At 34.9% G+C, this 15,814-nt stretch overlaps 1 protein-coding gene across 5 annotated transcripts in view; it reads right to left on the bottom strand.

The window, feature by feature from the left end:
* LOC132201559 (fat-like cadherin-related tumor suppressor homolog) overlaps positions 1-15,814 on the bottom strand; it is a 110,069-nt gene that overhangs the window by 35,553 nt on the left and 58,702 nt on the right. For all 5 annotated transcript variants that reach the window (XM_059627790.1, XM_059627793.1, XM_059627791.1 and 2 more), the window contains exons 4-6: positions 13,942-14,048; positions 12,203-12,407; positions 3,841-3,902 (exon numbers count right to left, since the gene is read on the bottom strand). In XM_059627790.1, the coding sequence (XP_059483773.1) occupies positions 3,841-3,902; positions 12,203-12,407; positions 13,942-14,048 (374 nt within the window). The remainder of the gene's footprint in view (positions 1-3,840; positions 3,903-12,202; positions 12,408-13,941; positions 14,049-15,814) is intronic.

Below are 15,814 nucleotides of genomic sequence, written 5' to 3'. Positions count from 1 at the left end.
ATCTCAAAATAGTATAAAAATTAAAAAAGGTTGACATATTTAAAATAAATGTCAAATTCAGACATCAAATCCGAACGACCCAATCCATTTTCAGAATCATGAGAATGAATTTTTTGTTATAACAGAATTTTTTGTAAGTTTTCAAATTAATTCATAGATTGAAAAAAAAGGTTTATCAATTTAAATTTTATTTAATTTCGTGTGAATATAATAAAATTTTGATTTAAGGCATACAAATGTATTCTTTGCCATCTCTTGCTGGAGAAATTCTTGCTAAGTTTATCACTTCGGTAAAAATCATGTAAATTCTCTGTCAAGTTTGCAAATTTTCGAGACTGACTGCAAGAACAACCCTTTTCAGGATCATTAGAGTCAACAAAGTAAATTCATCAATATTTATGGTATTCATCAAGTTTATAAAATGAAATATGAATAAATTGACTTAAAATGTGTATAAATTTATTTTTTGTTCATGATTCAAACTTTGGTAATAAATTTGGTTTTGAATATGTAATAAACATCTGCGGTACAAAAACTTTTGCAAACTCAGGATTCCCAGCAGTCGGACAAATGAACAGCACAGCGCATCGATTTTTGCACATAATCCGCGCACTGAACTTCTTTGCGCGAGCAGTTTCAATTGCAAAGGAAACGCCGGCAAGATTTTCCATCCCCGGAGCAAACAAAAGAGTTCACCTTGGGGAATATTTTTTCCTCTCGGCAAACGTGTATACAAACAAAATCGATTGCATTTCAAAAGTGGTCCGAGATAAATATAAAAGAAGCGGAGCGAAAAAACTTGGAGCAATAAACAGCCGCAATCGGACGATAAGTGTAAACTGTTTTGACAGGACGGTCGTTTTTTGTCCGACGCCCGGCAAAAAGCGCGACGATTCGGATTAAGTTGGAAGGATTCGTCGTCGGCGGTGGAGTGACTTATGAGAGAGAAAAAGAGCCGCCAATGACCCAGACGAAACAAACAAAGCCCGTGCGAATAAATAGAGAGAGAAAGAGAAAGAACGAAAGCCTTTGTTGCGATTGGGTTTTAAAAAACCATTACAATGCAACACCGGCCCCTTTCTATCTTTCACTCGGTCGCGGCCTTCTCTCTTCTCGTGTCGGTTTATTTGGTCGAGAGGAAGATCGATCCGGGTCCGGCAGCCCTGGCCGGTGCTTGCGGCGAAAGAACTACGAGTGCACCCACCCGAGCCTGCTAATAATCGTAGTGTAAACATCAAAACATCCCAGCAATCATTTGTGTTTCACATCGTTGTCAAATGGGTGTCGGCAGTAAAAAGAGAGAAAGACCAGCACGGCGCGAAAAGCTTTTGTGGCTCCGAAATGTGTATCAGATGATACATAACCGTGTGCAGGAAAAAATAGCACTGCGCGGTGGGAAAAAAACAAGCGGGAAAATCGACCGCAGGGAAAATTCCAACGGAAAAAGTTCTTATAAAAATACGGAACCAAGAAAAGGCGGCTTCTATGTAATGTAATTTAAAGGAATGAAACCGGATGATAGCACGTTCTTTCAATCCCACAAAACACAAATTACTCTTTTTATGTTCTTTTCAGCATTTCTAAAAAAACAAGACAGACACAACAATTCTTAGATTTGCTAATTCTCTGTTTGCAGTTCCCAGATCGCGCTATTGATGCAAATATTTGTAAAGATAACAAATTAATTCGTTGAAATTTGTGTTGTTATTCAGGTAAATGTTCATATTAAATTTTTCCCGTAGCTGAGACACTAATTCGATTAACCATTATGTGGTTCAGTATTGTTATAAGCGTTTTAAGAATTTAAATTGTATTAATTACAGCAAAATATTATACGCCATTTTTTTTCATTAAATCAGGTCAATAAATGGCTCAAATTATACACTTCACATATTTGAGGAAAAAAACTGGAAAATAATAATATTGGGACATAAAAACGAACCGATGCTTACTAAAATTCTCAACTTTCACATTTTTTTTCCCGGTATTTGCTCACAAATAAATACTCAGATACATGAAAATTCAATATTAATTACCATTTCATCAGAAGTGCTTCATGGATTTCCGCAAATCAATTAGCAATTTAGATTTGATTGAATGTTTGCGATTGTTTCGCAGAAAAATAAAATACGTGGAACAATCTGCTTTGAATGCGAATCAATAACTTTCTATATATTTTTCATTTTCCACATGGTGCTTATTTCACAGTAAAATAACAAAGTTAATTTTCCTTTCCACTTTGCAAACTACATACGCAACCTCTCGTTTTTGAAATGAATTCCCTGTAAAGATAAAATCAACAGGCTTCAATTGAAAAGTAAGCAAACGGAATAAATTTCTCTCTGCCTCTGCAAAAAATTTCAGAAAATTGGGAAGCGAAAAAACAGACGCGGGAGCAAATGCGAAATTTGATCATCGTTATGCAAATGCGTGCGGCCCCATTATAACGTTTTTAACGGTCTTGCGCGAGCAAAAGTGAAATTAATGAAGACTTCTCTGTCGAAATTTCATCTCTCGCTTTTTCCGCGCGGCACTTTGCGCTCACACATGCGTCATTCTTCCAGCAAGCTGGTCAATTTTAATTTGCAGCGAGCACGTCAAAAACTCATTTTTCATCGTCAAAGACGCCTAAGCAAGCCCCATTAAAATTAATTTCGACTGCAGTCACCCCCTATTGTCTCCGCCAGTAAATCTGTCTCTCGGCGGCAGCCATGCCAAGATCTTGTCTTGCGAGAGAAATTCGCGCTCGTCGAGCTTCACTCACTCAGTCTGGCCTGCGCCTTAATTAACCACCCGACGAGCAGCTCAGATATAATTTTCTGGAAACCTCTCCTCATTATTCGGGACCTCATTAATTCAGCAGAAGACTTTTTAGTCATCGAATTAAACAAAGTTACATTATTATCATTTTGTACTGGTAATTTTGCTAATTTATGTACTCAACACAATAATTTTTCTCCATTTTTGTGTTCAAGATTGATTTAATATCAAACGAACATGAATTCTAGATTGACAATGACTTCAAATCAATATTATTTAATTGAATTATTTCTAGTTTATTTTTAGAAAAATTATGACGATTGTTTTTTATGATTTATGAAAAAGTAATTATTTTATACTGAAGAGAGACAAAAGCAACAAAAATGTATTACAATTGATAAAATCAGCTGCTCAAGTTGTAAAAAAATCTGTTTTTGCCTGTGCCTATAGTAAACTATTATTTAATTTTTTAACTACAGAGCCTAAATTCATGATGATTGAGATATTTAGAATGTACGCAGTAGTTAAAATAAACAATATTCACTGCCCAATCAAACCTAAACTAACATTTAGATGCACAAACATTATTATAATAATATAATAATATTAATAATAATAGCAATAGAAAAGTTCTTGGCCTCAATTGGGAATGCAAAGGAAAATTCACTTATTATTATTTAGTCTATTTATGATAATTTATATATTTTGCTTATTCATAAAGTTGCATATATAAACAAATTTTTGTATGCATAATTTTCGTTTTATATTGACCTTGATGCAAAGAACCGCAGTGAATGGCATGTTTTTGTTCATGGAAGATTCAGCAAAATGTCTGCTTATGGTTATGTTTTTTGGACCAAAAATTCAAATTTTCCTTCTCAACAAGTGCCGTTCTTATCATTGCAAAACGTTTGCTAAATTTTTTTTATAAATATACAAAAACAATTTTGTAATTATCATTCCAGATTTTATGTATAATTGTAAATTGCTTTCTTGAAATTGTTTGGTGAAAATATTCACCCAAGTGACGTGATGCATAAAAAATAATAATAATAAATGCCAATCGGCAATCAAACTTACCTCGAGGATGTGCTCTGCCTGATTTTCGCGGTCCAGTTTTCGTCCCGTGGTGCGAATGGTGCCTGCAACAGAGAAAATGCCAACGTTAAAACCAATTTGTTGATACACGAAAAAAAAATTTCTCCCCGGAAGAAGAGCGTTCATTATTATTCGCACGTGCGGATCGATGATTGAATATTTAAAACGCACACCGGTTGGAATTTCCTGCAGCATCGGATGCCGCAGGGTGGAAAACGCATCGTTTGGAGGGGAAAGAAGAGAGAAAGAGGCCTGTTTACTCGGGGTGTGCACCACTGACGACAATCTATTATAACTCTCGGGTGGTGCTGCCAGAAGAAAAGAATACACAAAGTTTTTCATCCATACTCGTCGGACGGAGGAGGAGGAAAGTTTGCTTGCCACGGCAAGACTTTTTTAATTAAATACCGCCGCCGGTGAAAAAGAACATTCCGAATGTATAGCGAGGTGCACGTCACGAAATATGTACAAACACACACAGGTGGAAAATAATACACGCCGCGTGTTCCGGACAATGATGCTCGCGGTGCAAAAAGCAACGTACTGTCTGTGTACGCCGCTTTTTCGCAACAACTCCCGACCTCCGAAAATATATACGTATGTTTTCGCAGCGATGAAAAGAGGTCTATTTATAAAGCGAAACGTGCTCCGCATGCAGACTCACATTTTATATGTATCACATACACACACAAAAATGACGCAATCCCACTACAATTATGAGAGGACCGTGAGAAGAGCTCCTGCGAGATTAAATATTATATGAAGTGGGCTTAGAGAGAAGATGACAACAACAAGAACTTCTTACTTACTTTCTCGTCTCAAGCCTAAGTAATTAATTTATATTATTTCCGATGGAGCGGTCCAAGATTGCTTTGATAGATGATGGGGTCGAAAGTAAGTAACGTGTCAGAAGTGCGCGTTATGGTTTTGAACCATTTTCCCCTCTCGTGTATAATGGTGATGGAATGACTCTCACTTTCTATCTGAACTATTATTTGAGCGCATTAAATTTAATTATAGTTGGAGGAGTTGAATCTAATGGAGAAATGGAAGACAAGTATATTAAATGGCCTTATGGTGATGAATAGACCACCCAAAAGAACATTGGTCGATTTTAAAAGGCATGAAAGAGAGGGCAACGTTTTAGTCTCATTTTAGTGAAACATGGAAATTCTAAAAATGACATCAAATAAATTTAATAAAATATTCTTAAAGATCCTACTAGTTTATGTTTCTAAATAAATCGTATAATATTAAAATAAATTTAATTCTAAACCCCTTCAATGCTGCAGACCATTGGAATGATAACTCTGTCTACATTTGAATGAAACCCTCATTGATGTTATAATTCGCACGCAAATATAAATTAAGTTCAGATCAAACAATTGTGGAAAAAAAATTGTGATAAATGTATTTGTATGCTCAAAAATGACACATATATTTTTAAACAAGTGGATTACATGCCAAACATTTTTGTGTGGTTATTGGAAAAGGATCAATTTAGAGTTTGTGCCATGTCAATAAATAGTTTTCAATTATTGATCCAGTGCCTTTCTCAGCAATTATTCCTGAGATGATTTCTCACTACCATAACCAGCAATGCGTCTTTGGATTGTGACTATTTTCATCGTAAAGGTCCTTACCATAGCACCCTCCCTAAATTTTGAATCCTCAATTTCGAACACTTTGCTACGAACGAATGCTCACCATCCAGTTACCGTTTCTAAGTTCTCTAACTAAAGGAAAAACAATATCCTGTTATCATATTATGTTTCGGCTGCAGCCATTATTTATGATTTCTCTCCTGCACGAGTAAAAAAAGAATACTGTATTTTTTCTTTCTTTCAACGTGAGCAAAAGCACTATTAAGTCTCGAAGAATAATCCATCAAGGATTCAATTAACATGAATTATATTCCAACTGAAATATGAATTTATTTGACAAAATATAATTTGTATTGTTTATCCTAATGCATTTGATGAAAATTAACTTACAAACTCAATAAAATATGAATGCATTTTCACGATATTTGCTAACAATTAACCAAAATTTTTTATATTAATTTTAATTTAATATATTAAATTTTTCGATACTTCTTAAAAACGTCGCCTATTTGCGATTATTGTGTAATTATTTTTTCCTTCAAATCTATCTTAACATAGGCGATGAACTTATTTTATAATTTTATACCCATTAGGCCATTAGGAATGTCAACGGAGTGTAATTTCCACGTGACGGAAGAGAATTGCGTAAATTTACTCGCGTTAATTGAATTTGAATGTTTTGATCCACTCGCGAGGCGCAAATTTGCAAGGCAGAAAGCTGCGATCGATTCCCTCTCGCATCACGAAACACGCACCTGTAAATAACACAACCGCGCACGCCCCCATCCATCCATTATACGGGATTCGTCGCGAATGCACATTTCTGCGGCTTTGTAATTAAGCAAGTAATTACCGCAGTTGTCAAACTAATTAAAAGCAATCAAAACCGGCGGTCTCGCACTTGGCAGCCGGGATTTTATTCCATTGCACACACACTGCACGTAGGTGGGTGGGTGGGCGGGCGGGCGGGTTGAATGGAGAAGCGCTCGCTAACGAAGCAAGATAAACACAAGGAGCGCTTTGTGATGCGCCCGCCGCCGCCGCCGGAGCAAAGCAACGCTACCGACAAGGCAGCCCGCGGCCACACTTCCGCCGAGACGAATAGACGCACAGGAATTCCATTAGACTTCTCCATTATTCACCAATTTAGCCAATCTCGAAGGCAGGCGCCGCAGCCGGCGCTACTTTTTCGCCCAGGAGGAAATAAAGCGGTAATGTGCAGTTAAGACCCAAAAGCGGCATAGATTTAACAACATCCAATTAATATTCACAATTTTTTATCTTGTCACATAGAGAGAAAAATCGTCATAATTTTATTTATTTTGATCCAGAAAAATTGGCAATAATTAAAAAAAAAAGAGAAGAAACAAGAATTCATTGATAAATTGTCTGATATTTTTCGTTGGTTAAGCTACACTTTAATTAGATTAATTAAACCGAACCATGAATCTTATTAGTGGTGTGAAAATAAGGCAAAAGCTTCTACAAAAAGAGGAATGATTAATTTTCTTTACACTTGACTTTGTAAAATGTTAAAGTGACATCTTGTAACCTACAAATTGAAAACAAAAAATCCGAATACGTTTTTTGACAAGATGCCGATAAATCAAAACTCATAATAATTTAAGGCTCATTGCAGCGCATGGGGTCTTTTTGATCTCCAAAATTTTATCAAAGGCTTGCTACTGTTGACGCCTTTTTTGTCAAAAATTTTAATGTTTCCCTCCAAAAAATTAATTACATCTCAACAGGGTTAAATTTTGGACACCTAATGAACACTAGCACTAAAATTATCTAACTATAAGAAAAGTTTTGATCACTTTTTATAATGATTATAATTCAAAGTTGCAAGCAAGATTTTACTGCTTTACAAACATGTGATATTGCCGCAATTTTTAATTGGAATTCTATGTAATGAAAAATTTCCTTGCAAAAAAATTACTGTAAAAATCGACCAAAACCTAACTCTGCTAATGTCTATAGTACTTACTGTCCTAATTAGTTTAGAAATCTTCCAAAATAATGCAGAAGATAAAATAATGAATTTGAAAATAAAAAGATTTCATATTGAAGTATAGTATAGGCCATTCATAAAAAAATTAAGCCGGTGCTGAACGGATGGCTCAGAATGCGAATGTGTCAAATCCATTAGAAATATCATCATGTAGCATTAACGTGGCAGCCGTGTAAGAAAAATAAGAAAATTCAGTCTCGTCTCTCCTGGTAATTAGAGAAGCTGCGCTGGTCGACTTTTTATCTCGTGTCCCTTTTAATTACAAGCCGGCGTCTCGTCGTGTTCCGCGGCGGCCGCACCAGCATAAGGCGATAAGGAATTTACGATTCTCGCACTCGTCGTGGCACCCACACCAAAGCCGCCTCTCCACTCCGAATTAGAATATTCAAATTCTGGGCACGGTCGAGGCGGAGAAATAATGGCGCTTTAAATTAAGGCCCTAACGCGAGAGAGTGCTCACTTTTTCTGACTGATTTCTTAATTCCGCTCACCATTAGCGCCGCTCAGCCCCGAGGGTCTCGTTCCAGGGAGCGCGGCATTAATTTCAATTTAACTCTCGGCCGCTCTCTCATGGTGGAAGTCGATTGTTTTGACGAGATGATTACCGTGTGCGGCAGATTTATGGCCAGCAATGGATGGTATGAATGAATGTTTTAACTAAATATTTTTCAAATTATTGAATGAAATTTTCAATATTAGTTAATTGCATGATTATTGCAAAATGTATTTTTTATTTGGAAATCTGAAAGATGAGACGATCTTAAAAATTATTAAATTTTAAAAAATGTAGTCAAACATGCATTTTTCTAAACAAAATTTTGGTATCAAATATATTAATTTTTGTGTGCAATTATACGATTGTGTTTTTAATTTATTTTATTCTTAATCTAATTTTTATTTTAATATTTTATTTTAAATTTTTGTTCTCAATAAAAATTCTCTTTTTACTCAAGAAATTCCATATTTATCAGTATATGTTAGCAACTTACAATTTAGTTATTGAATTTTATAAATTATGCTCTTTGATTGAGTTGTATTAAATATGATATTGATAAAGTAAATGGAGGATACCGGATACCCAAATGGCGCTTGACAGGCATTAAATTTTATTATTTATTAATAATTTATTCATTTCGGAACAACAATAAGAAATATAATAATAAAAAATTACAAACCAATAATTTCGACATAAAACTACTAAGCAAACAACAAAAGATGATATTATGTTGTGTTGATTTTCTATTCAACTTGATTTCCTATGCAATAAACACATACATTTTATAATGAAGTTGGTAATCTAAAAAATTTTTTATCTACAATCAGGCACTTAAAGAGCAAATCATGCATGTCTTATCTTGTAAATGGTTCTTTAATGGAGTATTTTGACTAGGTTTTGACATTAACTTACGGAGTAAAAGTTTTAATTCAAACGCCATGAAAAAAATTCGGTTATAACTTATAAACCGGTAAACAAGGAAATTAGTAAACGCTAAATTAATCCTTACTGCAAAAAACATACTTGGCCACACGATTTGTGCGATTATGTTGTTCTATGGCTTCCCGGAAAGTGACGACGTCGTTTTTGGTTTCATAGGGAATGTATATTTATTATACTCTAGGCGTACAGAAAGGGCTTCAAAAAGGGACAAAAACGCTGTCAAGCGGGGCAGATTCTCTCTCTCTCTCTCTCTCTCCGAGATATAGGGTGGAATGGAGGAAAAAACATGCCCATTGTGCTGCCGACTTTAATCACGCGGGCAGGTAGATAGGGTAGGCGGAGGGGTGGCGAGGGGGAATCTGGCTGCGGCCGCCCGCCCGCCGCTGATGGCTCTGCACTGGAGATTCATAATTCAGCGCTCAGGTCACGCCGGCCCGGTCCATAATGCAAAGCCGGTGCTGCCGCTGGATATTAATATATGCGTCCCAAGATGTGTGTGGACCCAGTGCACTCCGACGCCCGCCGCCGGGCTCAACGAACGAGCCCAGGTGCGTCCCTAATGGAGCCGCAAAGTCGCGCGCGCCGCAATAATTAGTGCCGAATAATCAGCGACCGACCGGCACACACACCCATCGATGACTGTTTCGCAATGTACACACGTATTATTTAGATACACGACCGCAAAATTTACGACGTGGGCCACAATATTCGGCTAAATCCGAACCACCAATGAACGCGAAACTTATGATAAGACACCAACCGAGTGTTTTTTAGAATTTTAATTTCACATTTTTCACAAAAAAGTTAATGCAAATAAATACTTTTTTGTTAATTTTAAAAGCAAAAAATCTATTAAAATATAAGAATTGAGTGGTATTTAATTCCATAAATTTATAATAATTATTTTATTTAAATTAGTTTTTTATTTGAATTAATTTAACTGTTTATATTAAAAATTTTTTGTGATCGTCCTAATTTTTTGTCTAAAATGGATTTTAAATATTTTTATTTAGATGTAAAAATTTAATTATATCCCGGAAAAAAAATCTAGTATAGAAACTTAATAAATGGAATTCATTACAATCAAATTGTGTTAAGATACAAATCGAAACTAGAAACTAAACTTTAGGCCAAAGTTAAATTTCCTGGCTGAGATGAAATGAAAATTAATGGAAAACTTAACATTGTACTTTTAAGTTATATAATATGATGTTTAAGAAAGAAATAAACAATATAAGATGATTTATTTAATTCAAATCAATCTGCGAATAATTATAAATTTACATTGTCAAATGACGTTCAAAGACAGAAAAATACTCTTGATTTCTTTCATAAAAACTTATGTATGTACTTTCAGCAAGTAGCAAGACTTAAAAAAAACTTTCACTTTTTGCCAAATCCCTAATCTTTTGACTTGTGACAGACTTTTGCTGCACAGCACATTCGGCAGGCAGATGCTTTTAACTTGTGTTCGCCAATCTCTCGTCTGCACTACCGACGACGGTGAGATTATTCAAATTCCGGTGGCACCTGCGCTGGCGGATTCCTCTGCGCCGCCGATAAGTCGTCTCTCGACTTTGGGGTCGCACAAGTGGCTGTGACCCTCCATTGTCGACAGGAGACTGATATTGGCCTATTAACTACATAGGGGCCTAACTGCCTCTTAAGTAAACACCAACTCTGGCTTTTCGGCCAGTCAATCAGTGGGAGTCAATTTCACCAGTTAGATATTTATCTTTATCATAAATAGTGATACATGAAGATTTTCACATTTCCAAATATTGAGATTTAAAACAAGTTCGAAAATTTTTATAAGTTTTGACGGCAAAAAAGAAACTAAAACTGTGAAAAAATAAATTGCAGTAAAAAAAAATCTCCAAAGGTTTACAAAATTAAAATCAGACATTTCTTACAAATAGTTTTTTTTAACCTTAATTTAAATGCTGACTCCAGTACCTCCAAAATAAATGTTCAAAATGTTTTCCTCGCATGTATTCACCAATTTTTAAGCAAATTATAATAAATAATTCATGATTATAATTAAATGTGGCAATTTTGTTTCATTTAGAAATATTTGGTTCCGCAAAGTTCTGCAACAAAATCTCATCAGCTTTAATTCCACCCCTGCTGAAATTGCAAATTTTATATGAGGTTTCATTTCTTTTTTTCTGTCATTTGATCTCTGCAGGTGTGGAAATTGCCAGGGGAGAAAAGGCCGAGCGCTCTCTGCAGCAATAACAAGAACAGAAATGATAATTCGCGGCCATAACACTTTCGTGCTTCTCTTTCTTCTTTTTCTCTTCGCCCAATATGCATATGAGTTGGAAAGAAACTTGAAGAAGATGTTCATTTATTGAACGTTCCAATGAAAACTTTCCCGGGCGCAATATTACGCAAATCGATGGAGAGAGCACGGAGAGAGAGAGACTTTAGCGAAATGGAATATAAAGACCTGGCAAATATTTGACTTCGTCGCATGCTAATTACTCCCGAGTCGATCAGCCACCAACGTTGAACGTGATCTCTGATCTCAAATTTTGCAACCGCGATTGTTTAATGAAAAAAGGCATGTATAACTATGATAATTAAATATTTCAATTAGTTCTGATAAAAAAACATAGTATTTTTGAGAAGAGAAACCAAAGAAACGACTATTATTATTATTATTATTTTTTTGTAATGTAGATTTAATAATTCCAAAGGTTAAAACACTTTCATTCAAAATTGCATGTGTTTTTTTTCTTCAAAAAAACAATATTAAAGAAAAATTATAGAGAAAAATTTTCAAATTTAACGGTCATTATTATTTTCTTTGTTAATTAATGAGAAAACTGCCTTTTTGCTTTGAATGTGCAATTTTAATTTCCTGGATCACATATTTTCTGTATTAGATTTTTGAAGTTTTAAATGAAACTTTTAAGAACAGAAAAGCGTATGGCGTGTTAAAAATGACGCTTTCTACATTTTCAATCGTTGCAAAATGAAATTAAAAAAGATTAAGTGGCAAAAATTATAATTAACAATATCAGCTTAACTGCTTTTGGATGTTCCACGCAGTTTGATGTTTTTATGAACATTGTTTTAAAAATTTAAATTTGCTCAGATATATTTTTAGTTTTTCCCTGCACTTTAAAATTGTTTTCCTGTTATCAATTTAATATTTGCATCTATTTGAAGATTTAAAAAATTTAAAATAATCGCAATCGTCTTTAAAAAAAAGTGGCGAGGTCGTATTTTCCATTGTGTGGTCAAATATTTTTAGAATAGATATATGAATTTGAAACTGACCGTTCTCGATGGTGAAGAAGCTCTCGGCGTTGCCGGCCGTGATGCGGAACAGCAGCGGCGGCGGCTGGTCCTCGAGGTCGTCGTCGCGCGCCTCAAGAGTTATCACTTCCTGGCCGGCGGGCGAGTTTTCGGGAATGCTCGGGTAATAAACCGGCTGCAGGGTCAGAGGCGTGTTGTCGTTCACATTCACCACTTCCACGTACACCTGGAATACATTTCACAGAGGTTTATGAGCCGCCGCTTTTATTACATAATGTGTGCATGTATAATCCTGACCTGACACCTAACTGTGAACACGTGGAGGAAAGTTTGGTTGGTGTGCTCGTGAGAAACGCGGCGAGCATTTCAAAAAGTTCAATGTGGGGTCATTTGATTCATTAGGAAAGAAAAACTCGTCCCTAAACTTTGATAACTGGCGTTTATGTATGGAATTTCAGATGCGGTTTATCATGTTTTATGGAGTGACAAAAGTCCAAACATTTCTTCTCTTATTTTTTAATTGTTTGGTCCAGAAAATGTGATAATTAATTTGAATTCTTGCAATTGGTTAACAATCCACATTAAAAAGTGGTTATAGTTGGATTTGTTTGAGACGTACATATGAAACGCATCAATAATTATAAATTTTGATAAATTATAATTTACACTTATAATTTAGAATGCCCGGTGGTACATTAATAAACACAATTTGTAACTATATTTTAAACTCACTATCTTATTATCAATTGCTCCAGTAAAAGTGATAAGATAATATTTATTTTAAATTAATATCTATTCAGAAAGATGCAATGAATGTACCTTTATACCAATAAAAAAACTGTGCTAAAAATAATTTATGAACAGCTTATAAATTACACCTGTATACAAAACAAATATTATATCAATCAATAGATGTGTTTATTAATTTAAAAATTTTCTATTTTATTATAATAACAGGATTCAATATGTAGTAAATATATTTCATAAATTATTAAAATTTTAAAGCACAATAATAATAAACATTGTTTTATGTAATGTACTTAATTTTAATTTTAAAAACATGGAAGAGGACAACTAGTATTATATAAAATTCTTTTTTCCAAATTAAAGCATCTTTTAAAAACTCGAGTTTAATGTAAATCATTTGTATTACAAAAAGTAAAAAAAATCACATTGCTAATCTTATGTTACATTTTTAAATTTCTACAATTTAATTATTTGAATGGTTTATTGAGTAAAATTAAATGACTTAAATTGATTTTTGAGTGAAAATAATAGCTCTACTTACTATTAACAGTAACAAAAATGACAACACATATTATCTTTTAGAGCATAGAAAAAAATATCATAAAAAGACTAATAATTTTCTGAAATTTGAGCACGAACTGGTCTTAAAGCTCTGAAATAATTTCCTCTCCATTTTAATCAATGCAATAATTTTTACGGAACGCGTGATATAAAAAAATGACTATTTCCTTCCGAAATATAATGTGAGGCAATATCAGCATTGACTTGTAAACAAACTGGCTTTCAGCGCCGTCACTCTAAACCCTGGACGGGCATTGAGTTTTGTTTTTTATTCTTTTCACCGCGGTTCTGACGTTCCGGCTGCTATATTCCGGACGTTCCTCCGTTTGTCAAATTATTACAGATGGGCGCGTAAACAAACAACAGGCACGTCTCGTCGTTAAAGCGGCGGCAGCGGCGTAGCCACGTCCAAAGTAATAGTGAAAAATGACGAGCAGATCTTCTATACGAACCTCGATTCTCGAGTGAAGAGGCACGACGCCGTGGTCCTGCGCCATCACCGTCAGCCAGTAGCTTCGTTTGCTCTCGCGATCCAGCACGGCCAGCGTCGAAATGTTTCCTGCAACACGAGCGAAAATGATGAATTTTTTGTTACACTCGCAGCCAATATCGACGACGACATCAAAGGAAAGCAAATTTCAATCAAAAGCACATCGCGTGAATGGGAAATTTCCCAGCGGCGCCGAAATTGAGAAAGGAATGCGTTTTATTAATTTCCACCCGGTTTATAACAATGCAGTAATAAATCGTTAATTTTATATTAAACGATAGAAAATACTAAGTAAAAAATTTCAAAGAATTTGTGGAATTTCTTAATTTGCAAACGTATTTATTAAGTATATTGAATTCGGTTAGTTAACAACAAAAAAAGCTACTATTATTTGTCAATATTGCTTCTTCTCTTCCATTATTTTTCCCTTACAGCAACTATAGAGCTAAACCAATAATCTTTAAAGGGATTACTTAAGGATGATATTATCTTAATTATTTGTACTACTAGCAACGCAATAAAGAAAATGTGATGAAATTATTAACTTCATAGTAAGCTTATTTGATTAAATATAAAAGCAATTCCTATTATATTAAAAATATACAGTATAATTTTTTTCCCTTGAAAGACAATTGAATCTTGAAGTTTGCAGAGAATTGCAGAATTATTTCAAACTTCGAGTACTTTATTGCAAAATACATTTTGATGAAATTGAAGATTGAACAATCATATTATTGATTCCAGCAAATTTCGGAATCATTTGAAGTTAATACGTTTTTATATTATAAATCTCTCTTTACTTTCTTCATAAGGAAAATTCATCGATATTTTTCTTTTGTAGAGAGAAAATGCATTTATGTTAAAATTCAGATTAATGAATTTAGGTTTTAAATAGAACTTTTAATTATTTATTTTCTAATTATAAGATAAAAGTGGTAGTTTATTTAGTTAATTTTACAATGACATTTCCCTTGCGTAAATTATGACATTATGACTGAGGGTTGCCTCATGTCTCAATTAAGTCAATCAAACCCCGGATGTCTATTTAAAGCTTTTCAATTTGAAACAAACATATTATATTGTAACCCTTTCTTTTTAATTGAGAAACCCCCTAAGTCAATAAAACTGTTCAATCGATCAGCCCGAATAAAAAGATCTAAAAGGAGTTGTCGCTCATTAGAGCAGGGTCTGAATCGAAAATAGACCACATAAAAATAAAAGCACACATTCATATACACAGAGCAGAGAAGACTGCTTCCCGGTACTGTTTAAATATTTCACTCGGGGCCTGATGGAAACATCCTGTTCAGCGCCGGTGCTTTCGAAATAGAAAGAAAAACATTTCCGGGATTGATGCGTGGCAGGCGGGGGATGCTCCGGGTGGTTTTCCGCACCCCTGGCTGCCACACGCGCGCGCTTTGAGGAATGATTCATTAGTCCAAATGGACGTACACCTAAAGAGGCACCTGTTCGGCCAACTTTTCCTATTGGGCGAAAAACCGGCCGTTTGAATAAAACCCTTTTCGCACTCCAACTCCTCTCGCTCGGCCCCTGAGGGCGGCTCAACGCAAAAAAGTGTCAGCAGAGAGAGAGCGCGGGCGGAAATGAGCGTTCCGGAACGTCTTCTCCTTCGGCTTTTATCGCGTAATGAAACGCGTTGTTGATCCGCGGGGTAAATAACCCGAGAAAGACTCGCGCGACGCCCGCAGGGGCTTCCCAGAATTTTTTGTTTAATTTTCATCGTTAAAAGAGGAATATAAAAAAAATCCCTGGAGCGCTAAAAATATTTGAATAAGAATATAAAAAGAGTTTAAAAAAACTGAAGTTGAATTATC

Source organism: Neocloeon triangulifer, unplaced genomic scaffold, assembly GCF_031216515.1.
Source record: "Neocloeon triangulifer isolate White Clay Creek 2 clone unplaced genomic scaffold, ASM3121651v1 ptg000014l, whole genome shotgun sequence".
In the NCBI taxonomy this organism is placed as follows: domain Eukaryota; kingdom Metazoa; phylum Arthropoda; class Insecta; order Ephemeroptera; family Baetidae; genus Neocloeon; species Neocloeon triangulifer.
The sequence above is the reverse complement of the archived record's forward strand: the minus strand, read 5'-3'. Positions and strand labels throughout refer to the sequence as shown.